Consider the following 24,625-nt stretch of genomic DNA (forward strand, 5'->3'; position numbering starts at 1 on the left):
TTGACCTAGGCGACGATCCGACCTCCCAAGGAATAGGGAGCATACAATGAAACGGAGTTTGATGCACTGGTTGTGGTATCTGGTATCAACAGCAAAGCGGTACTAATAACGGGAAGTCCAAAGAAACAAGCAAGCGATACTTATGGAACTGGTCAGTTCGGGAGTAAAGGGACGATAGTGCCGAAATATATTGTTTTACAAACTATTGGTGAGGAACGTAGCGGCTTACGACAGTGCAAAGGGTAGCACGACAGTCCCCGTCTGCTGTGGATCATCGAAGGCCAACAGCTGTGCCGGCCAACGCCCTACACGTGGTGTCGGTGCAGCTATATAAACCGCACGCTGGCCACTACACTGCATTCGACACACTTGCGTCTCCCAACTTACAACATGAGGTTTCTGGTAAGTAACATTGTCAGTTCACATCTGAGCCTTTACATTCGTCTTTCATATCAGAGCTAAGAACGGGAGAGCAACCACCATTCTGTTAATGTATTCCGTTTCAGTCGACCATTAACTTTTGTTGTTTCTTAACGTTCGTTTCTCTGGTACGAACTTGATATAATTACCCTTCTCTGGAGTCGATATTTCCAACGTGCGCCTTCTGCAATGGCGCTCGCGTCGGATATAGCTGGTTCGAATCTCGATGGTGGAAGACATTATCACTGCTACTATTTGGGTGGTATGGGGATAGATGGGAGCGTGAATTTCCTGTCCGCCAAACGTTGCTCTAACGTCATAGATTAAAGTTCAGAACTATCAGCAGTGTCTGATGGAGTGAGAGCATTTAAAACTGTTGATGGTGAACCGTCCGTGATAAAAGACAAACAAAACGCCACACCATACTCGCAACTATACTAGTCACCTACACTCAATACCTACACGAACAAAGGAAGACCCTGTGCGCGGGTCAAGGAAACCCTTTCCGATTACGAATCAGTAGTGCCTGTGTTATGAATAAGTGCGATGCAAAGGTCCTTCGAACAAACATGCAAGTACAAAAGAACATTTCATCATACTTCTTAATAACAGGGGCACTGCTATTTCTTAATTATTCTCCAATGCGAGATTCTCGACTCTCAGTAAATATATCCTTCCTGGACGAGAATATGCGTAACGTACGAGTGCAGGCTACGGCACATGGACGACGACATTTCGAAGTTTGTGTGTCCCCGTGATATGCGCCCAGATAGCCGAAGCAGTTAAGGCGACCGCTCGTGTAGAGCGGGAAATCCGGGATCGCGTCCCAGTCCGGCACAAATTTTCACTGTCGTCATTATACCAAGATGGTGGGCCATATTCACAAATGGGAATACACTTCCTGCTTTTCCGACTTTGCTGCTGAACCTACTCTGCAGGGTCTCCTTGCCAACAATGCCTAACGACTGAGAGCATTTAATATCTCACAGCAATATCTGTTTCAGACGTGGTCGATAGTATGGAGTAGCCATGTCTCTATCATGTGCAGTCTCTCTCTTTTAAACAGGGAAATATCAACCACGGGATATGTATCTGACACACGCTCTTATTCTAAAATCATAAACATTCGTGGAGTAAAGTTTGAACTGCAATTAAATAACAAGTGTTATTACTTCGTTTGACAATTGAAATATTACAACAGTTTCGCAAAGTCATCATTGGGGCCGATAATTTTGAATATGTTGCCGCAGTAGACTACTTCAGTCATACCATTGACGATGAAAGTATTTATAAAACGCTAAATACTGTTTACGCTACACGGCACTTCGTTAGAAAATAGAACATGCTGGAAGATTCTTTTGAAAAGGCCACGGCCATCTTCCTGCCTGTAGTTGTGCAAACATATATTGTATCCCATCTATGGTGACTTAGAAACCTACTAAGCATCTTTACCCGCCTTTTTGCAACTGAACATAACTGTGCTTCTTCCATGTTGTGGACGTACAGTAACAGATCGGACAATTTCAATCTTGTTGTGCACGTTGGTGTCCATAATTAAATCAACAAACGAAAATTTTGTAAGTTTGCATTTATATTTCCACAAAACAGTGTAGACAGTTGATAGTAAATTGGAAACAATGTAAGGATTACAGAATGTAAACAAGTGCACCATGTACACTACTGGCCATTAAAATTACTACACCGCGAAGATGATTTGCTACAGACGCGAAATTTCACCTACAGGAAGAAGATGCTGTGATATGCAGATGATTAGCATTTCAGAGCGTTCACAGAAGGTTGGCGCCAGTCGCGACACCTACAACGTGCTGACACCAGTAAAGTTTCCAACCGATTTCTCACACACAAAAAGCAGTTGACTGGCATTGCCTGGTGAAACGTTGTTGTAATGCCTCGTGAATGGAAGGGAAATGCGTACCATCACGTTTCCGACTTTGATAAAGGTCGGATTGTAGCCTATCGCGATTGCGGTTTATCGTATCGCGACATTGCTGCTCGCGTTGGTCGAGATCCAATGACTGTTAGCAGAATATGGAATGGGTGGGTTCAGGAGGGTAATCCGGTACACCGTGCTGGATCCCAACGGCCTCGTATCAATAGCAGTCGAGATGACCGGCATCTTATCCGCATGGCTGTAACGGATCGTGCAGCCACGTCTCGATCCCTGAGTCAACAGATTGGGACGTTAGCAAGACAACATCCATCTGCACTAACAGTTCGACGACTTTTGCAGCAGCATGGACTATCAGCTCGGAAACTGTGGCTGCGGTTACCCTTGACGCTGCATCACAGAAAGGAGCTCCTGGGATGTTATATTCAACGACGAACCTGGGTTCACGAATGGCAAAACGTCATTTTTTCGGATGAATCGCGGTTCTGTTTACAACATCATGATGGTCGCATCCGTGTTTGGCGACATCACAGTGACCGCACATTAGAAGCGTGTAGTCGTCATCGCCATACTGGCGTATTAGCCGGCGTGATGGTATGGCGTGCCATTGGTTACACGTCTCGGTCACTTCTTGTTCGCTTTGACGGCACTTTGAACAGTAGACGTTACATTACAGATGTGTTACGATCCGTCGCTCTACCCTTCATTCGATCCCTGCGAAACCCTACATTGCAGCAGGATAATACACGACCGCATGTTGTAGGTCCTGCACGGGAATTTATGGATACAGAAATAATGTTCGACTGCTGCCCTGGCCAGCACATTCTCCAGATGTCTCACCAACTGAAGACGTCTGGTCAATGGTGGCCGAGCAACTGGCTCGTCACAATACGCCAGTCACTACTATTGATGAACTGTGGTATCGTGTTGAAGCTGCATGGGCAGCTGTACCTGTATACGCCATTCAAGCTCTGTTTGACTCAATGTAATCACATGTCAGTTCTAGTATAATATATTTGTCCAATGAATTCCCGTTTATCATCTGCATTTCTTCTTGGTGTAGCAGTTTTAATGGCCAGTAGTGTATAACGGTAGACAAAAATGTGCTTTTTTTTTATTTCAACGTATTTGATTTTCACACTCTACTACAACTGATTAATGCGATCAGTATGGGTTGTTACCACCTCTGGCAACAATAAAGGCCTGGCAACGATGGGGCGTGCAGTGAATGTTGTCATCAATCTCGTGTTGAGGCAATAACGGCCAATCTTCCTGTCGACCTGTTCGTAAGTCTGACAAAGTGGTTGGTAGATGCTTACTTCATGCAACCTGTGTCCCTAGTGCATTCTAGGCTTGCTCTATGGGATTCAAATCGGGAGAGCGAGCAGGCCACGTCATGCGTGCAGTGTCTTCCATTTCCAAGAAACATCAACGACTCGTGCTCTATGGGGTCGAGTACTATCGTCCACCAATACGAAGTCTGGGCACGCAACACCTCGCAACAGCCATACAAGAGGTCCCAAGATCTCGTCAAGAGATCTGACAGCAGGTAAACGTTTCGAGTTCACCAGTACAATGTCATGAGGACGTGTTCGTGTGGTCAGTATAATCGCTACCCACACTATTAGCAATCCTCCTAGATATCGGTCTCTGTCTACAACATTCGGGTCTCAAAATCGTGTTCCACAATGTCTTCATTTGCGAATCGGTCGCGAATCATTCTCCAGACCAAATCAGGACTCATCTGTGAAGAGAACAATGGCCCACTGTTCGATGGTCCAGGTGGCAGGTTGACAACTCCACTTTAGACGTTGCCATCTTTGAAGACACTTCAGAGGTACACATACAGCAGCTCTCTGACAATAAAGGCCACGCTACCAAAACCTGTTGCACACAGTTTGCTTCGATACAACACGTCTAGGGGATGCTGCGAGGTTAGGTACAGTTGCACTGCAATACTAAGGACGTACCGTCGTGGTCTTGCAGTCAAATAATGGTCTTCTCATTCTGATGTCACAAGTGCTCGGCCCAGCCCTGCACTTCGGGACACAGTTTCAGTCTCTATAAACCGTCGCCACGTACGAGAAAAACAGAGCGATTCACATTAAGCCATCGGACCACTGCAGTGTGCGACTGCATGATTCTGTATTTCCTATGGTCCTTGACAGCAGGGAGTCTTGTAGGTGTCTTCTCTATGCCACAGTGCACCGTCTGTGACTGTGTACACAGAAATGATGGGTGTGGTACAACGCGGCAAACACTACCCCATTTGATTGTCCTGAAGTCATTGCTGGCGTGGTTGTTCTTTGACGGGAATACCATCTTCCGTGCAGAAAACGATCGTACGGACATTTGTTGACAGTTTGTATGATTAGATCGTGTATTACACAGGGGACGGGGAAATTGCGGTTTGTTGCTTTAATTTTGGACACCAGTGTACATTAGCACCTCCACAACCGCTAACTCCTTGTGATATTCCTTAATGTGCTCACTTTGAACATTCTTCGACAAAGATTCCACACAGCCGACTTGCATTTAAGAACCGCTTTACTGCCACGAGTTTCATCAGGCTGCTTTTTCTAAGCTACCTGCAGATCTCAAATGGAATGTATATGTTCTTTTAAGGAGATTACTAGTATTATGTCCGGTGGGCTTATGTCGAATGAAGTAACGGTGGCAGTGATACGTGAGCCACTTTTCTCCTGATTCAGCCAGGTAATGAATCTTCATTTTGCAGGTGATTGTCTTTACCGTCTGCGTGGCCACCGCCTGCTGCCAGGAGACGCGAGAGAAGCGCGGCCTCTTGGGGGCGGGAGTGCTGGCCGCCCCCGGCGCTGTGCTGGCGCCGCGCGTCCTCGGCGCCCCCGCTATAGCCGCCGCCCCCATCGTCGCCGCCCCCGCCATCGGCCACGCCCCCCTGGGCTTGGGGCTCGGCTTGGGTCACCCCATCATCGGCTGAACCGCTTCATGCTTATACGTGTCTGTGTGTACTGTCTCTCCACAAATAAAGCCTCTTTAAAATCAATGATTTGTCTTTTACCTCCTCATACCTTTCTGTTGTCTGGTTGTAGGTCGACGACTACTTCATCCCATGCCCCTGTATTCACTTGCTTTCGTCGTTAACAGCCTTTGCCAGCTACAACCAAACACACTTCGTCTGATGTGTTTAGCGTTGATATGAAAAAGAATGCACTTTGAGCTCTCACATCTATGGTTATTTAGATTTCTATGTTAGTTTTCATTGTTTGGAATGATTCGTTCGGTTCACATGATACTAAAACCAAAAATACCCTTAGCGGCAGGTCTGCTCTCAGTGACGTAATACTACGAAAATAAACAGCGACCAGAGGACCCATGCGAAACTTTCGCACTTTTATAGTTTTAAATAATGAAAGTATTTGAAATACGTGTTGTCTTTGGTATTAGGGTAGTCGTGGGAACTATGAGAAAATATCTTTAAAAATGAACCGATCGACATGAAATAATAATCATGAATATATGATACACTCTTGTATAAACATTTCCATGTATCCAAAAATTTGTTTCTACTCCGAATGTTCGTCCCGGACTGTACGACGTAGGCGATTAGCGACTGTCAGAAGGGCCACATATCCTATAAATTTAAGTAGACAAACATTTTCGATTACTGTAAGTTCGTTAGGCATAGGTATATCACAGTTAATGGCGACAATGACAAATACGTTTCTCATTTCGGAATGTATATTCGTTTAGAAATGTCATCTTGTACGATGGGCAGAGATAATGGACCACCACAGTGGTGACGGTTGTTATCCAAGGTAATGCTGTATACGAATTATACAGCGAAAATTTGAAACAAATGAAATGGTATTTCTAATATGATAATACGGAAAGGTAGTCCGTTTTTCGTGATTGATTTGTTAACTTCGTAAAATATAAGTATGAAGCTGGGCATCTATGATGCCCTTTTTCCTGTGATAGTTAAAAATCACTTTCATGTCAAAACGTATATTAATTTTAAATCGGCAAGCAGTGTCAGACTTCGGTTAAAAAACCTATCTAGCGATACCACCTTCATCCCAGTACGATTAGTATATGTTGAGAAAAATGGATGTTGACTTGAGAAATAATATACATAATGAACAATGCAGTCACACAGTTTTCGCTATCAATCTTTCACCCTGCAATAGAGTGTGTGTTGTTGCAACAACGTGTGTCGATGTGAGAGTCTAACAATTCTCTGACTTTTGTGTAGGCAGATTTTAGTTGCGCTCTCCAGACTAAAATCAAGCATTAAAAATTTATTTCCAAAAAGCCATTGAGCTGAGGATCAGCCATTATTTTCGCCCAAGCGTGCTAGGCCAGCTATGTATGCAGGAGACTTTGTATGAATCTCAGCAGGTAGGAGAGAAACTTTTGCGGCTGTGAGGTGAGATATATCTGGATGATACAACTGGTGATGTTATTGACCCAGAAAGCCTATTTTTAGGTCTCGAGTGTCACTTTGGCATGCAGTTTTACAAACACTGGAAATCTAAATTTCTACTCCTTATACGCTAGCTTGTTAAACTTTTCTGTACAGGAAATAGAAGAATTTGCAAATCCTGTACTGTCTTGTACAGGTTCCTAGGGTTCTGGTGATTATGGAAAGTATTCCACTCATTTTCAAATTTATTCTGTAGCTTGATAATGCTGAAATTTTAGCAAATACTATGCATATGAATGTTCAGCACGTGTAGGAAGGTATTAGTAGATACTAAGAGGTGTTGTGAAATGATGTATGCCATCTTCTTTATCGTCTCACATTTCTTTGAAACTTGGCTTATTAGTTCTTCCTATGAAGTTAAGCAACCATAGCAAATTTTAGCATTTTATTTGTCTCCGTTTTAAGATATTTAGAAGTTTGCAATTTTTTTGTTCCTAACATAGTGATACAACAAAACAAAATTCATTAATATATGAAAAATAAATTATCAGTTTTTAAATTTATCATCGAATCTATGCGAAATTTGGTTGTTGTATATTCTATAGTACAAGGATTGTCGAAAAAATATTCCATATCTTTAAAAAAAAATCAATACGTGAGAAAAAGCAAACTTACACTAACTTACACTATTATATTTTATTTTGTAAAAAACGTGCACCATCACATCGAATACCACATACTCCAGAAGAGAAAGGGATAGCCTGAAACCTTTTATTTATATTTTATTTATTTATTTATTTTTGCAAAATAGATCTCAAAGCATGGCTATTACTTGGGAATATAAATTTAATGTGGTTTTATTACTTAGTTCTTTTCGTTTTCGTAACAAAGCATGGCTATTACTTGGGAATATAAATGTAATGTGGTTTTATTCCGCAGTTCTTTTCGTTTTCTTGCTAAACTTAAGTAATACATTGAAATTTTAAGGTTTTTGGATAATATAATATTAACGTAACAGAAATATCAAGTGATTAATTTTATAAATGAGTTGTAACCAATGGTACTAATAAAAACACTCAAGTTAATTCATTTGTGTAAACAAACTATTACGTACAGTAGACATCATTCTAACTGAACAGATACCTGGCTCATTTGGGTCAATAATATGAGGGAGAAGGTCCTGAAGGATAATTACCTTGTGCGATAACATCATGTTCTGTCGTATGTAGTCCAATGAGTGTCCCAAGGGACCACAGGCTGTAAAATCTACATGACGTATAGTGTGATGGGATTTGGAATATCTAGGTGGTAAGTTAAGGAATAACTTACACGGATATACAAAGAGGAAACATTCGGTTGCTGATTATCCCCGCGTCACTCAACCGATCTCGGAAAAATAAGAATTTCGAAATACACAACTGCATACTCACGCATCACTGAATACTCATCAAAACAAACACATAATCTTCTTAAATAAACATTTTTATTTTATTGGCTTTTAGCATTCAAACTGTTTTAGCCATCACAGTTTAAATGCTTTGAACACACCTACATCCAAAGAAAACACTTGTTCCTCTTCATTCATATGTGTCTCCTGATCGAGACTGCTGTACTTATATTACACAGACACAGTTGACAGCTAATCACTTAGCTGTTAATTCATTTCATTAGTTAAATTCAAAGGTCACAATTCCATTAAAATTTTTATTAGCTATAAATATGGGTATGGCGTCGTGGGTCCAATTCTTTGTGCCCCCGACAGTTGGGACCATGCAAAATGGCAGGAAGTGGCCAAGTCTTAAGAACTCTTTTAAACAGTTTAGTCTGTCTTTCTCATAGCGTCCACACTGAAATAAGATGTGATTTATATCACAAACTGTTTCTTCTTCACACTGACAGTAGGATATGCCGATTCTGTGTGAATGGGCATCTGCATAGTCCGCCGTGTTGTAACTAGGCAAAAATATTTTCACTGGTCTTCATGTGATCAGGAATGATTTACTTATTTCTGGCTTTAAACTTTGTACCAAAATGTGATGTAATGTGCTGATGTGGGAGCAGAAACTGAAAGCAATTTCATTTTGCGTTCTCGTGATATGTCGTAGTACCAATTTTGTAATTAAAAAAGAAACTAAATACGAGCATCTATTGCTGGCACGGTCAGACAGCTCGTTTTTGACATCCAGATAGTATAGAGAGCACTGGTGTCTTAAAGTCCCAGTGTATACGCAAAGACAGATACTAATAAAATAAGGTAAATTATTAAAATGTCTTATGGAATGGGAGATAACTGAAGCTTTGACAAAGGCAGCAGAAATTTATAGCGAAAAAGTATTTACCTTTATCACGCCTACCGATCGGATTGCAACACTACGAAATTACAGACAAAATACTAACGACTCGTTCCACCAAAAGTTCCGACAAAAGTTGCAGGCACCTCTCACTTCTGTTAATACGGACACTACGACACAGGCAGTAACTTAGTTACTCAGCTACTTGATCCGTAGATCATTTGAATGATTCTTTTACCGAAATGACCTGGAACCAGTCAGTTCACGGGATATGTATACATATTAGTGCTAACATGAACGAGCATACTGCTACTTTATTCCTACTCATTCAACTTGCTGTGGGTTGGCAGGAGAGCCAACACCGTGTTATTAGAGGAAGTCGAAAGGCACGCGTTTTAGCTCACGCAGGCTGGCGTGAGGTCTGGAACAGGACAAGGAAATTAGAATTTAGAAAAACGGACGTAGCTGGTAGAATACTTAACTTTAATCCATTAATGATGAGCGTCGTTCTTGATTGTACATCATTCGCAATATCAATAGTAACTGAACATGGCGCCTTGCTAGGTCGTAGCAAATGACGTAGCTAAAGGCTATGCTAACTATCGTCTCGGCAAATGAGAGCGTATTTTGTCAGTGAACCATCGCTAGCAAAATCGGTTGTACAACTGGGGCGAGTGCTAGGAAGTGTCTCTAGACCTGCCGTGTGGCGGCGCTCGGTCTGCAATCACTGATAGTGGCGACACGCGGGTCCGATGTATACTAACGGACCGCGGCCGATTTAAAGGCTACCACCTAGCAAGTGTGGTGTCTGGCGGTGACACCACACAACTCTCACTCTCTCTCTCTCTCTCTCTCTCTCTCTCTCTCTTTTATTTTACTAGCTATCAGTTCATAAGTAGTATTTCGTCAATGGTAAATGCAATAGCAGGAGTTACAGAGAAGAAATGATTTTAAATTACATTTAAAACATGGTCGGCTACCTATCAGACACTTTATGTTACTGGGAAAGTAATAGAAAATATTGCTGCTGCATACAGAGGTTCTCTCTGAGCCAATGACAGCTGCAGCAATGGGTAATAAACGTCATTTTTCCCTCTAGTGTTGTAGGCGTGTTTATCACTGTGCTTCTCAAATTATAATAGATTATTTATAATGAATTTCACTAGCGAACATATGAATTGTGAGTCAATTAAGAAACCTAGCTCCTTGACGAAGTACTTGCATGACGTCCTTGGGTGAAGACCACATATTATTGTTAGTGCTCGATTTTGTGTAGTCAATGCTTGCTTTCTAAGTGATGAGGCAACCCACAAAACTACTCCATAAGACATTACTGAATAAAAATACGTAACCTATGTCTCGAGGTTGTTGGTTTGTTTTCAGATTAGCAATTATACAGAGTAAAAGTAGTTTAACTTCACTGTTTGAGAAGTTCAGTATTATGCTACTTCCAGATCAAGTTTTCATCAATACGTACACCCTAAACTTTGGAGCATTCCTTCTTACTTACAGACTCCTGCTCACGTGGTACATTAGTTGTTTGTATGACTCTGATTGTTCTACAGAACTGAATGTAGTGCGCCTTTTTTCCAAGATTTAGGGAGAGTCCATTTTTGGAGAACCACTTAACATTTCTTTCGAAAATATTATTTACTAACACTTCAGTTGCTTTCTCTTTAATGGGTTTTATTACAACACTAGTATCGCCTACGAAAAGTACCAATTTTGCTTGTTGACAGTCAAACAGAAGGTCATTAATACATACAAGTAATAAGAGTGGAGCCAAAATTGAACTCTGTGGGACTCCCTCTATGATTATCTCCATTCAATAAAATTTTCTACAGTATCCGAATTATTCCACACAATATGTGCATTCTGTTTGTCAATTATGCTGTCTGCTGGTGGAAAGAGGAGTGAGGCCTCGTGGCTCAAAATTCGGAGATACTGGAGCGATGGCAGTTCTACGAAGTGACAGAATGTCTAGCGCTCCTTGGCCGAGAACTAACCGTGGCACGAAATTCAAATTACAGTTTGGACCAACCTTGGTGGATTTTCGCCACTTTGCAAAGTACAACAAGTAATTAATCCAGGCTTGGGAAAAATTATTCAATCCCGACACGACAATCTTCTCATTAGGCAGGTGTTTGGTGTTCTTTAATTGCTTGGGAAAGTTTGTTTGATACCATTTACTTAACACCTAGCGGAGAAACCCGGAGTTGTCCAGGTATTTATTTATAGCTGAGTCCACACCCATACCACGTGGCGCCTTGCCTTGTCCTAAATGACTATGACGTCATATCTCCCGAAATATGTCTGGTAGAATGGTATAATTTTCTAGTTACATTAAGCGCCATATGCGATACACTCGGCAAAGTTTATTGCCAATTGAGTTAGCAGCAACGAAATAACAAATTTAAATGTCTTCCATGATGTGAAAGTTTTTCACACAGCACCCTGTTTATGGCGCCATATCTCCTGAACTATATGGCGTATAATGATACAATATTATAGGTACATTCAGCATCTTATATGGAAACTATCTGCGAAATGTATTGTGACTAGAGTCATTAGCAACGTAGTAGTAAATTTAAACATTATGCATATATCGGCAGCTTTTTACGCTTCTCGTTGTTTATGACGTCGTAGCTACTGAATTATGTGTCATAGAATGATATAATTTTGCTCATACGTTCAGTGGTATACATGCATACCTTCTGTTAAACGCGTCGCAAATACAATTAGTAGCAAACAAGTACTAAATTATAACGTACCGCCTCGTGCGGTATATTTACTGCATGAACAGAGAAAAAGCAGTATTTGTAAACATTTTTCCTTTCTTCATTTTCTGTTGGTTGCCAGGAATAGAAAAAAATTCAAAGGTTTGAATTTATGTTTCAAGTTTGTTGCAAGTTTCTAAGTGCCCTCGTTCTCAAATACTGGATGAATAAAGTCTGGGAACGAAAAATACGCTTAACTCGCCAGGGTAGCTGAGAGCGCTAATGCGTTGCTTCCTGGACTAGGGTAGGTGCGGCGGCCGCGGATCGAATCAGCCTGGCGGATTAAGGACGAGGGCCAATGTGCCGGCCAGCCTGAATATGGTTTTTAGGCGCTTTTCCACTTCCCGGTATGTGAATACTGGGCTGGTCCCCATGTTCCGCCTCAGACATCTGAACACATTCGCAGACATCTGAACACATTCGCAATATTCCATGGATTACACTCGATGCAGACAGTTGGGCTACACTAATTCCGTCCCGGGGGGGTACAAGGTGGCGGAAGGAAGGGCATTCAGCCACCTCTTAAACATTAACATGCCAAATCCGATTAACGATGGCTGACCTTGCGTAACTGCGGGACAAGGCTCAAGCGATAGATATACTGCTGACTATTAAAGTTGCTACACCAAGAAGAAATGCAAATGATAAACGGGTATTCATTGGACAAATATATTATACTAGAACTGACATGTGATTACATTTTCACGCAATTTAAGTCCATTGATCCTGGGAAACCAGTACCCAGAACAAACACCTCTGGCCGTAATAACGGCCTTGATACGCCTGGGCATTGAGTCAAACAGAGCTTGGATGGCGTGTACAGGTATAGCTGCCCATGCAGCTTCAACACGATACCACAGTTCATCAAGAGTAATGACTGGTACATTGTGACGAGCCAGTTGCACGGCCACCATTGACCAGACGTTTTCAGTTGGTGAGACATCTGGAGAATGTGCTGGCCAGGGCAGCAGTCGAACATTTTCTGTATCCGGAAAGGCTCGTACAGGACCTGCAACATGCGGTAGTGCATTATCCTGCTGAACTGTAGGGTTTCGCAAGGATCGAATGAAGGGTAGAGCCACGGGTCGAATCACATCTGAAATGTAACGTCCACTGTTCAAAGTGCCGTCACTGCGAACAAGAGGTGACCGAGACATGTAACCAATGGCACCCCATACCATCACGCAAGGTGATACGCCAGTATGGCTATGAGTATGGCGATGACGAATACACGCTTCCAATGTGCGTTCACCGCGATGTCGCCAAACATGGATGCGACCATCATGATGCTGTAAACAGAACCTGTATTCATCCGAAAAAATGACGTTTTGCCATTCGTGCACCCAGGTTGTTGTCTTGCAAACGTCCCGATCTGTTGACTCAGGGATCGAGACGTGGCTGCAAGATCCGTTACAACCATGCGGATAAGATGCCTGTCATCTCGACTGCTATTGATACGAGGCCGTTGGGATCCACCACGGTGTTCCGTATTACGCTCCTGAACCCACCGATTCCATATTCTGCTAAGAGCCATTGGATCTCGATCAACGCTAGCAGCAATGTCGCTATACGATAAACCGCAATCGCGATAGGCTACAATACGACCTTTATCAAAGTCGGAAACGTGATGGTACGCATTTCTCCTCCTTACACCAGGCACCACAACAACGTTACACCAGGCAACGCCGGTCAACTGCTGTTTGTGTGTGAGAAATCGGTTGGAAACTTTCCTCGTGTCAGCGCGTTGTAGGTGTCGCCACCGGCGCCAACCTTGTGTGAATGCTCTGAAAAGCCAATCATCTGCATATCACAACATCTTATTCCTGTCGGTTATATTTCACGTCTGTAAAACGTCATCTTCGTGGTGTAGCAATTTTAATGGCCGGTAGTGTAGATAGTTAGATCGCTGGATATGCTTCTTTTTCACTCTGAACCAAATCATGGGTCGATGCTTCTTACCTCCAAAACTATTGTAAGGAACGAAGGAAGATTGAGTTTAGCGATTTGTCGACATAGAGATCACAGAGACATACCAAAGCGATTGTCGGCTGTCAGTGAGGACTATGTGTACAAAGGTTGGTTGTATTCGATACAGTGCTTTAGGGGACGATGTGGCACAGACACACACGCACACACACACACACACACACACACACACACACATATATATATATATATATATATATATATATATATATATATATATACCGGGTGCTCAAAAAGTCAGTATAAATTTGAAAACTGAATAAATCACGGAATAATGTAGATAGAGAGGTACAAATTGGCACACATGCTTGGAATGACATGGGGTTTTATTAGAACAAAAAAAATACAAAGGTTCAAAAAATGTCCGACAGATTGCGCTTCATCTGATCAGAAAAGCAATAATTAGTATAACAAAGTAAGACAAAGCAAAGATGATGTTCTTTACAGGAAATGCTCAATATGTCCACTATCAACAATAGCTGTAGTCGAGGAATAATTGTTGTGAACAGCACTGTAAGCCATGTCCGGAGTTATGGTGCGGCATTGGCGTCGGATGTTGTCTTTCAGCATCCCTAGAGATGTCGGTTGATCACGATACACTTGCGACTTTAGGTAACCCCAAAGCCAATAATCGCACGTACTGAGCTCTGGGGACCTGGGAGGCCAAGCATGACGAAAGTGGCGGCTGAGCACACGATCATCACCAAACGACGCGCGCAAGAGATCTTTCACGCGTCTAGCAATATGGGGTAAAGCGCCATCCTGCATAAACATCGTACGTTCCAGCAGGTGTTTATCCCAGCCATGCTGGGTATGATGCGATTCTGTGCCATATCGACGTACCTCTCACCCGTCACGGTAGCAGTTACCATGCAAAACCAGAATCACCAAATGCCCGATATCGGTAGATGTGGTAAATACAACTCATACCGTGACTTTTTTGTCGTGCAATGGAGTTTCTACGACAGTTCTAGGATTTTCGGTAGCCCAAATTCTGCAGTTGTCGACGTTGACAGACCCTCGGAGGGTTAAATGAGCTTCGTCGGTCCACAACACGTTACTCGTCATCTGGCGGCCGGAGTGGCCGTGCGGTTCTAGGCGCTTCAGTCTCGAACCGCGCGACCACTACGGTCGCAGGTTCGAATCCCGCTTCGGGCATGGATGTGTGTGATGTTCTTAGGTTAGTTAGGTTTAATTAGTTCTAAGTTCTAAGGGACTGACAAACCTCAGCTGTTAAGTCCCATAGTGCTCAGAGCCATTTTTGAACCAATCGTCATCTTCCGCCATCTTTTGAAACGCCCACACGGCGAATGCCCTCCGCTTCACTAAATAGCCAGGTAACAGTTCATGATGCCGATGGATTTTTTACGGATAGCATCGTAGGGTACGCCTAAGTGCCAACCAAACAGTAGTGTATGGAATGCCGGTGCGACGTGCGACTGCACGAACGCTGACTTCCCCGTGCATAGACGAACCCGCTACAGTCTCCATTTCTTCCCCTAAGAGCTACACGTGGTTCGGATTCCACGTTAAACTGTAATCCCCTTTCAGCAGCTGGGTTACTGGGGACACGCAAGCCGTCGAAGACTTGCGCTTAATTAAAGACTTGCACTTTGATATTGGTCCAAACGTAATCAATATTATTACGACATAGCTTGAGGAATAAACAGTTTTAGTGCAGAATTTGATACCACCATGCGAAAGTTGAGTAAAAAGGCAGTGACCCCGCTGGATGCATACTCCTCTTGTTACTGGATTTCTGGTATTATAAAATCGTTCGAGGCTAATCTACATAATACTTCCATTCATTGGCTGCGCCTCCAGATCAAAATAATTTTCTCTTATACATACCCTTTTTTTTTATTTTAGTGGTGTATAGCACGTTGTTACGCAGGATTGTATCTCTATTCTGATACTTTCATTCGACGTATTTTCCTACTTTTGCTTCTGATAGTTCATTTATTTCTCTGATGCTTGTATAAAATATTAACTTCATCCTTTTAGTCCTGGCACTACGCTACCTTATAAATATTTTCGGAAAACGTCCGCTTTTACCTGTTTTTCACGTTAAGGACACTGTACTTTCGCAAACGTTCCCGTTACACAGAAACGTTCTCGTGCAAATACGATGCAACATTGCGTCAGTTATGACTACAAGGTCTGCATTTCCATATCACACATTAGAGGTCAAACCTGTCTTTCGCAGTTAAGTCCTTGACGTTTCAGTGCTATTGTTGCCATGAATGTCTCTTGGCTGACTTACATTTGAAATAGCCTGTCATTTAATTTACTCTGCCAAATGTGAATTAGCAGACTTGAAGGCCTATATGAAGACAAGCGTAACTTAAAAGTTTCTTATTTGGACTCTTTCTTGTCTATGGCCACAGGCTTTCCTTCGTTGAATAAACTAGTTTATGTCAGATCAGGAAGTTAAGCAAAGTCGGGCATGGACAATACTTGGATGGGTAACCGCTGTTCCGGTTACCGATTTAGTCCACACAGTGGCTGTCTCTCATCAAATAAATACTCTACTGGCCATTAAAATTGCTACACCATGAAGATGACGTGGTACAGACGCGAAATTTAACCGACAGGAAGAAGATGCTGTGATATGTAAATTATTAGCTTTTCAGATCATTCACACAAGGTTGACGCCGGTGGCGACACCTACAACGTGCTGACATGAGAAACGTTTACAACCGATTTCTTATACACAAACAGGAGTTGACCAACGTTGCCTGGTGAAACGTTGTTGTGATGCCTCGTGTAAGGAGGAGAAATGCGTACCATCAAGTTTCCCACTTTGATAAAGGTCGGAATTTACCCTATCACGATTGCGGTTTATCGTATCGCGACATTGCTGCTCGCATTGGTCGAAATCCAATGGCTGTTAGCAAAATATGGAATCGGTGGGTTCAGGAGGCTAATACGGAACGCCGTGCTGGATCCCAATGGCTTCGTATCACTAGCAGTCGAGATGACAGGCATCTTATCCGCAAGGCTGCAACGGATCGTGCAGCCACGTCTCGATCACTGAGTCAACAGGGATCTATCTGTTCAATGGTGGCCGAGAAAGTGGCTCGTCACAATACGCCAGTCACTACTCTTGATGAGTTGTGGTATCATGTTGAAGCTGCATGAGCAACTGTACCTATATACATCACCCAAGCTCTGTTTGACTCAATGCTCAGGCGTATCGAGGCTGTTATTACAGCCAGAGGTGGTTGTTCCGGGTACTGGTTTCTCAGGATCTATGCACCCACGTTGCGTTAAAATGTAATCACATGTCAGTTGTAGTATAATATATTTGTCCAATGAATACACGTTTATCATCTGCATTTCTTCTTGGTGTAGCAGTTTTAATGGCCAGTAATGTATTATAAGTGCACAGTTGATGTTTATTCTATCATTTGTACTTCTCCTTAACGGGATAAAAAGTCGTCCGCCCAGATTATCAGAAAATTTTGAAAACAAGGCACAAATTGACCATCAAATCAGTTTCTAAAACGGCTGTGCGGAATTTCAGGAGCTGGAACCGTTCTTTAGAACTGATATTGGATTGTTTACATGACCATCGAGAAGTGGTATTGGGAAACCTGTTTAGGAAATCAGGCTTTGTGAGTCCCATGTCGAGACAGTGACTGTTGATGGAGATCATTCCATCAGGTGGGGAGGTTTAACTCGACGACCACCTCCACCCCTAACTCCCTCACCATCTCACCCAGTGCTATTCGAAAGGAGTAGGCTGTGCACCAGCATCGAACTGCCACTGCACTACACACACAGACACCCCTTACAGGCATTTACACTTTTCAAGTACGTTTAACACATTGATAGATGCCAGTGTGCCGCTAAGGATAGGAAAAACCATGAATTAGTTAACCTGTACATATCATTTCTTTAGTATCGATGATAGTGAACTCTCGAAAGATTCCTTTGCTTTGTGTCTTTCTCCAACAATCCCCATGTTTTCATATCTATGTTACTTAAATGACAACTCATTTGTCTGTCTGTGTCCCCTTATTATAAGGAAAGTACTCTAATTTTAACGGCTAAAACCAAATAAATACGAATTTAAAATGCGAATATGCGTATGTAATACAACTCATCGAATTTCGTTTATCTGTAAAAATTTACATTAGTGTACTATCAGTGTTTGCACTTCATCGAATCTAAAGAGCACAAAAGTACGAGCCGCTGAACAAACAGTTCCGTTTGACAGACAGATACAACCACAACGAACACAAAAACCACAGACGACGTATTGCTTTGTGAAACCGTATTTTTGTGCAAAAACATATGTTAACGCATGCAATACTTAAACGGTTATACTCCCGAAAATAAAAGCTGCTGTGTTGCCGTGTGATCTACCTTTATTCGTCTTCGTAGGGCGAATTTATTCAGAGGATTAGAACACAGCGGAAAGGAACAACTTGTGGCAAAAACACTGTTGCTTTTGATAATGTTCTCCTGCAGTGCGGCTATTACAAAGACGCGCACAAATTGTGATTGCCAAGTGTGGAAACCGTTCTATTCAAATTGTACAAATGCCTCTGAGCACTATGGGACTTAACATTTGAGGTCATCAATCCCCTAGAACTTAGAACTACTTAAACCTAACTAACCTAAGGACATCACACACATCGCTGCCCGAGGCAGGATTCGAACCTGCGACCGCAGAGGTCGCGCGGTTCCAGACTGAAGCGCCTACAACCACACGGCCACAACGGTCGCCAAACCGTTCTATTCCTCTGTCTTTCAGTTACTTCATTGAACCTCAAAATTTGCACTTCCGATACAAATGAAGGAAGAAGATAGAACTACATAGAAATAATTACTTTACAGAACATTATTGTCTAAGGAGTGGATGTGTTAGTACATTATGTTACCAGCAAATTTTTACGTTTTGGCCAAATAATCCTTCATTCATGGCTTTGTGGATATGGTGCTCATAATTGTCTGTTGCACGCCATTGTTTATTTGACGACGTCTACTTCTGCAGTTTTTAGATTATTTAGCCTCCTAAAATCGACTGAACGTAAATTCAGAAGTTTACAGAAAAAAGTCGTTGACATCTCTGAAGGGGACCATCAGAGACGTACTCACTGTTTTTGATAAGTCTAAGGTGTGTTGCATAAAGACCTGAGTACCTGTCATGCAACGGCTTGTAGTTTCCGAGAAAATCAATATTGACGTTTTAAGCATGCGACGTATAGTTGTAGCGTTAGTTAAATTTTCGACTAAGTGAGCTTAGCGCGGCAAGTAAGATTCGCGGATACGACGCTTTCGGTACGAGTTAGGATTTCAACTGCGTACTCTTTTTCTTTCTTCATTTTCATCGTATAGAATATCATTAAATTGTGTATGTCATGTAAAATCATCCTAATGTAGACATTTTCGTTGTTATAATTTATCATCTATCGAACGTGCATTCCGTTTGTTACTGAACAGATTACGAAATCATCATAGTCGCTGTCGCTTGCTGCGCAAGAGCGGAATTCAGGATGATATTTGTCGTAGAAATAACTGAAATCCAAATTCGTAGAGCGCCACGAGCATTTAATGAAAGCAACTGGCTTGTAGGTATACGGAATTTTCAAAAGCGTATTAAATCGATTCAGAAGTAAGGTTTGTATTTTTATGGAATTTTCTCTCGAAGGAAGAAATAAGAAAGAAACAAGTAGTACATATACAGGGTTTGTTCCACTACCGCCAGCGAGTGGTAGTCTAGAACATCAACCACTGCGTGAGGCTCGCTGGCTTGAAACATTGCCGACGGACTGGTCTAGAAGATACGCATAAAACTTCAGTATCGATTTCCTCGGTAACTGGGGATCGTCGCATGAAAAACCACCTGCCAAGTAATAGAGACAGGTCCCCCTAAATGTACCGAAAACTCATAAGTCGTAATTACAGGTCTCATGGTCCCGTTGTCAGTATATTAATAGCAATTTTACCTGGTTACAGACTTTCGGGCTATGGTACAGTCCTTATCAGTCTACACGTTGCCCACTCCTCTGATAGCCAAGCGAGTAGAAAATCATTGTTGTATCAACAACATAGCGGTACCAAAATCTAGTAACGTAAGAACGGGACAGGTCACGACAGTGTAGAGGCTGTCACCACGAGGGTCATCTACTGTGAGATATCCAAGGCCGACAGTTGTGGCGGCGAACGCCCTGCGTTTGGAGTCGGTGCAGCTATATAAGCCGCCTGTTGACCACTCCACAGCATTCGACGCACACGTCTCTGTCAACCTACAACATGAAGTTTCTGGTAAGTAGCAGTCCCAGCTACCATCCAACCACTTACCTTCGTATATCATACCAGTATGCCACAGCTTCCAATGGGAGAGGGAGAAGCACCTGACCTGTAAATGTTTTACATCTCATAGAAGAAGAAACTCGCTCTCATTTAATCATTATTCGTCTAGTCCATAACTGATTTAATAATCTGCCTCAGTATCCGATGTCGATAACGCCTTTCACTGCTACTTTAATTTATGGCTCCAGATAAATTCCAATACTGTTTATGTGAATCTACACTGGTAATGGTTGAAATATAACTCGTTTACCATGCATTTAAATTTTTTCTGTGAACTGAGGATAATGCCAAACAGGTTTATTAGAATATTCTACGACACGTTCCTGCCCTACAGACGTCCAGTCACAGGTTGTGTCCCTTGGGTGTTGACTTTTACGTCGATTTGTTGTTAAACTCTAAGCTTCATTATATTCTGTGAGTTTGTAGGCTTTCACAGCCGGCGTTATTTTGAATTAAATAATTTTGAATGTTAGGCCGCGTCATTTTAAAACACTGTAGCAACTAAGCTGCCGACGTTGCGACCGACTTGCTGCGGGACTCCTGAGGTTAATATTTTAACAAGAAGCTGCCGAATATCCAACAAAATCATTCTTTTGTTTTTGCATAACTGAACAGAACATTATTTATCATCATGCCACTTGGCGTAGTTTTCTTCGCTGAAAGGGTAATGTTTCCCGTAAAAGTTCATTTCCTGTCATGTGTGGTCTTGGAAAATTTGCATTACTTTCTGATCTCACATTAGCAAGCCTTAACCAACGATTGGTTTGCTGTGAAATTTCTTTTTCCTTTTGAGCACGTGCTTTGCTCTTCTAATGACAAAGGGACAATGTCATAATCTGTAAACATTTGGTCGTGTAAGCCTTCCACAATATGTATGAACACGGAGTCATAGGCTCTTGGATACAGGTATTTACCTTGCCAAAGTACACCCGGCAATCAAAACATTCCAGACTTTTATTGAAAAAGACGAAAGTCTTTCATGGGTATCAGAATGGGCTTCGTATTTTAAATAAGGGCCTCATTGGTTTCAATACAGCCTCCATTCTTGAAGCCATGTTATCAACTAGACTCTTAAATTTTACATGTGCAGCAAATGCCGTTCAGCACAAGGAGCTTGCAGTGCCTCCACACACCTGTGTGAGTCTATAGGGCATTACACTAAGTTGAAAATGTAATTATCCATTTTTCTTCAAATATCGAGTCCCCTGTAGCAGTTAACTTCTGCGAACGTAAATATTTCATTTGGGAACCCCTCACTAAAAATCAATAAAACATACTGTTCACAATCACAGTGCACATGCAAGAACTGGCCTTTGACAAAAGACGGCAGCAAACAATTACATTGTCTTGTAATCTGCTTTCTGCAATCGAACTTCGAGCCATCCTCAATAATTTTGACTCCCCACAAATTACCTGCGCTATTCGTTGATGCTCCATGACGTGTCCTGTCAACTAGTCATTTCTTTTAGTGAACAGCTGCCATAATTCTTTTTTCTCTATAGTTCAATTCAGTACCTCCTCATTAGTTATCAGATAAACCCATCTACTAGACTCCTGGAAATTGAAATAAGAACACCGTGAATTCATTGTCCCAGGAAGGGGAAACTTTATTGACACATTCCTGGGGTCAGATACATCACATGATCACACTGACAGAACCACAGGCACATAGACACAGGCAACAGAGCATGCACAATGTCGGCACTAGTACAGTGTATATCCATCTTTCGCAGCAATGCAGGCTGCTATTCTCCCATGGAGACGATCGTAGAGATGCTGGATGTAGTACTGTGGAACGGCTTGCCATGCCATTTCCACCTGGCGCCTCAGTTGGACCAGCGTTCGTGCTGGACGTGCAGACCGCGTGAGACGACGCTTCATCCAGTCCCAAACATGCTCAATGGGGGACAGATCCGGAGATCTTGCTGGCCAGGGTAGTTGACTTACACCTTCTAGAGCACGTTGGGTGGCACGGGATACATGCGGACGTGCATTGTCCTGTTGGAACAGCAAGTTCCCTTGCCGGTCTAGGAATGGTAGAACGATGGGATGTACTGTGCACTATTCAGTGTCCCCTCGACGATCACCAGTGGTGTACGGCCAGTGTAGGAGATCGCTCCCCACACCATGATGCCGGGTGTTGGCCCTGTGTGCCTCGGTCGTATGCAGTTCTGATTGTGGCGCTCACCTGCACGGCGCCAAACACGCATACGACCATCATGGGCACCTAGGCAGAAGCGACTCTCATCGCTGAAGACGACACGTCTCCATTCGTCCCTCCATTCACGCCTGTCGCGACACCACTGCAGGCGGGCTGCACGATGTTGGGGCGTGAGCGGAAGACGGCCTAACGGTGTGCGGGACCGTAGCCCAGCTTCATGGAGACGGTTGCGAATGGTCCTCGCCGATACCCCAGGAGCAACAGTGTCCCTAATTTGCTGGGAAGTGGCGGTGCGGTCCCCTACGGCACTGCGTGGATCCTACGGTCTTGGCGTGCATCCGTGCGTCGCTGCGGTTCGGTCCCAGGTCGACGGGCACGTGCACCTTCCGCCGACCACTGGCGACAACATCGATGTACTGTGGAGACCTCACGCCCCACGTGTTGAGCAATTCGGCGGTACGTCCACCCGGCCTCTCGCATGCCCACTATAAGCCCTCGCTCAAAATCCGTGAACTGCACATACGGTTCACGTCCACGCTGTCGCGGCATGCTACCAGTGTTAAAGACTGGGATGGAGCTCCGTATGCCACGGCAAACTGGCTGACACTGACGGCGGCGGTGCACAAATGCTGCGCAGCTAGCGCCATTCGACGGCCAACACCGCGGTTCCTGGTGTGTCCGCTGTGCCGTGCGTGTGATCATTGCTTGTACAGCCCTCTCGCAGTGTCCGGAGCAAGTATGGTGGGTCTGACACACCGGTGTCAATGTGTTCTTTTTTCCATTTCCAGGAGTGTAATATCGAGCATTCTACTGTGACAAATTGTAATAAAAGTTTCACGACATATATATTTCGAGACAGGTGACAATTTTCAACCAGAGAAAAATCCAGTCTGGATGGTTGCATGAGTATTTTTATCGTTTCTAATGTGTCGGCGTCGATTACTCTGTGTTGTACCGCAAAGCTCCTTCGAAGACGTAGATTTAATGTGAATTTATTTTGTAGGTGATTATCTTGGCCGCCTGCGTGGCAGTTGCTTGCAGCCAGGAGACGCGAGAGAAGCGCGGCCTCCTGGGGGCGGGAGTGCTGGCCGCCCCCGGCGCTGTGCTGGCACCGCGCGTCCTCGCCGCCCCCACCATAGCCGCCGCCCCCATCGTCGCCGCTCCCGCAATCGCCCACGCCCCTCTCGGCGTGGAGCTGGGCTTGGCTCACCCCATCATCGGCTGAACAGCTTCTTACTAATCTGTACGTGTCTGTGTGTACTGCGTGTGTATAAATAAACTCTCTGTAGCCTTATTTAATGTTTTCTTTACTCAACAAACCAGCGCATCATTTTTGATACACCCTTTTGCACATAACGGAGTAAACCACAAATCTAGCACTTCTGCTTACTTGTCTGCTCCGCTACCAGCTATCTAATCATCATTTTCACAAGTTTGTACGCAGTCAATGTTGTCAGATATTGCAATTGAGTATCAGTTTCGTCGTTCTAGAGAGTTTTGTCCATTGCATACATATCCGAAAGTTTTTATATTCGTTTTTAAGAGAGGTAAAGAATACATACTGATAAGCCAAAACACTGTGACTACTTTTCTAAAACAGTGTTGGTCGAACTTTTGGTTTTAGTGAACGGTTGACTCGGTTTGGCAGGGATTCGATAAGTCAGTGGTGTGTTTGTACAGATATGTGTGACCAGATGTCTACGTATAAGTCATACCTTCGACATGAATTACGGGCCAGTGGTTTGTGTGCGCTAAGCTGGCGTCCGATAGTGTCCAAGATGACTGCCATCAGATATAGATTAGATAATTTTGTGAGCGAGGTACCACTCATCAGACCACTGTAACACGATTGCGATGTAGTGACAGTGGCATCCGGCTCGGAGATAGCATTGTTATTAGGGTAGGGATCAAGAGGTGCCGAAATTGATACGCAGTACGCGGTAGTCCACAGCTAATACAGTGACTCCGGATACTATTACTCTTCCCACGAAAGCCGAGATGAGTGTCCCTCACAGTTTAATATTGCCTCCAACGGAGTGATTCGATGCCACGGTTCATGTTTGGAGCAACCGTTGCGCTGGATGGCAGCGTATTCGGACACAACAATGGATCTGGTGTGAGAAGAGACTTAATTGTGCGATCATGCAATATTTTTCCGTTGACCCAGAGTCCATACTCGAATGTCTCACGTCCACTACAATCGTAATTGACAAGGTCGTTTGGTCCATATGGGGACGTGAAGGGGTTGTCTGCTTCAGAGCCTCATGTTCAATATTGTACGCTAAATGATATTCCGGAACATCTGCGTCTCCACCACTGCTGTAATATGCCGTTATATATGCCCAGATCGCA

At 43.3% G+C, this 24,625-nt stretch overlaps 1 protein-coding gene across 3 annotated transcripts; it reads left to right on the plus strand.

Annotated features, from left to right (window-relative positions):
• Positions 1 to 258: 258 nt before the first annotated feature.
• LOC124794749 (cuticle protein 65-like) lies at positions 259 to 23,567 on the plus strand. Of its 3 annotated transcripts, none has more exons than XM_047261376.1 (2): positions 259 to 402; positions 5,067 to 5,354. In XM_047261376.1, the coding sequence occupies exons 1-2, from the start codon at positions 391 to 393 to the stop codon at positions 5,286 to 5,288; spliced, it is 234 nt and encodes a 77-aa protein (XP_047117332.1). In that variant the 5' UTR covers positions 259 to 390; the 3' UTR covers positions 5,289 to 5,354. The 3 variants fall into 3 exon arrangements, with proteins under 3 accessions (XP_047117332.1, XP_047100204.1, XP_047096585.1); XM_047244248.1 differs by lacking the exon at positions 5,067 to 5,354 and adding an exon at positions 23,277 to 23,567 and having other exon boundaries at positions 336 to 402; XM_047240629.1 differs by lacking the exons at positions 259 to 402; positions 5,067 to 5,354 and adding exons at positions 19,953 to 20,064; positions 23,277 to 23,567.
• Positions 23,568 to 24,625: the final 1,058 nt, after the last annotated feature.

Source organism: Schistocerca piceifrons, chromosome 1 (assembly GCF_021461385.2).
Source record: "Schistocerca piceifrons isolate TAMUIC-IGC-003096 chromosome 1, iqSchPice1.1, whole genome shotgun sequence".
NCBI classification, from domain to species: Eukaryota; Metazoa; Arthropoda; class Insecta; order Orthoptera; family Acrididae; genus Schistocerca; species Schistocerca piceifrons.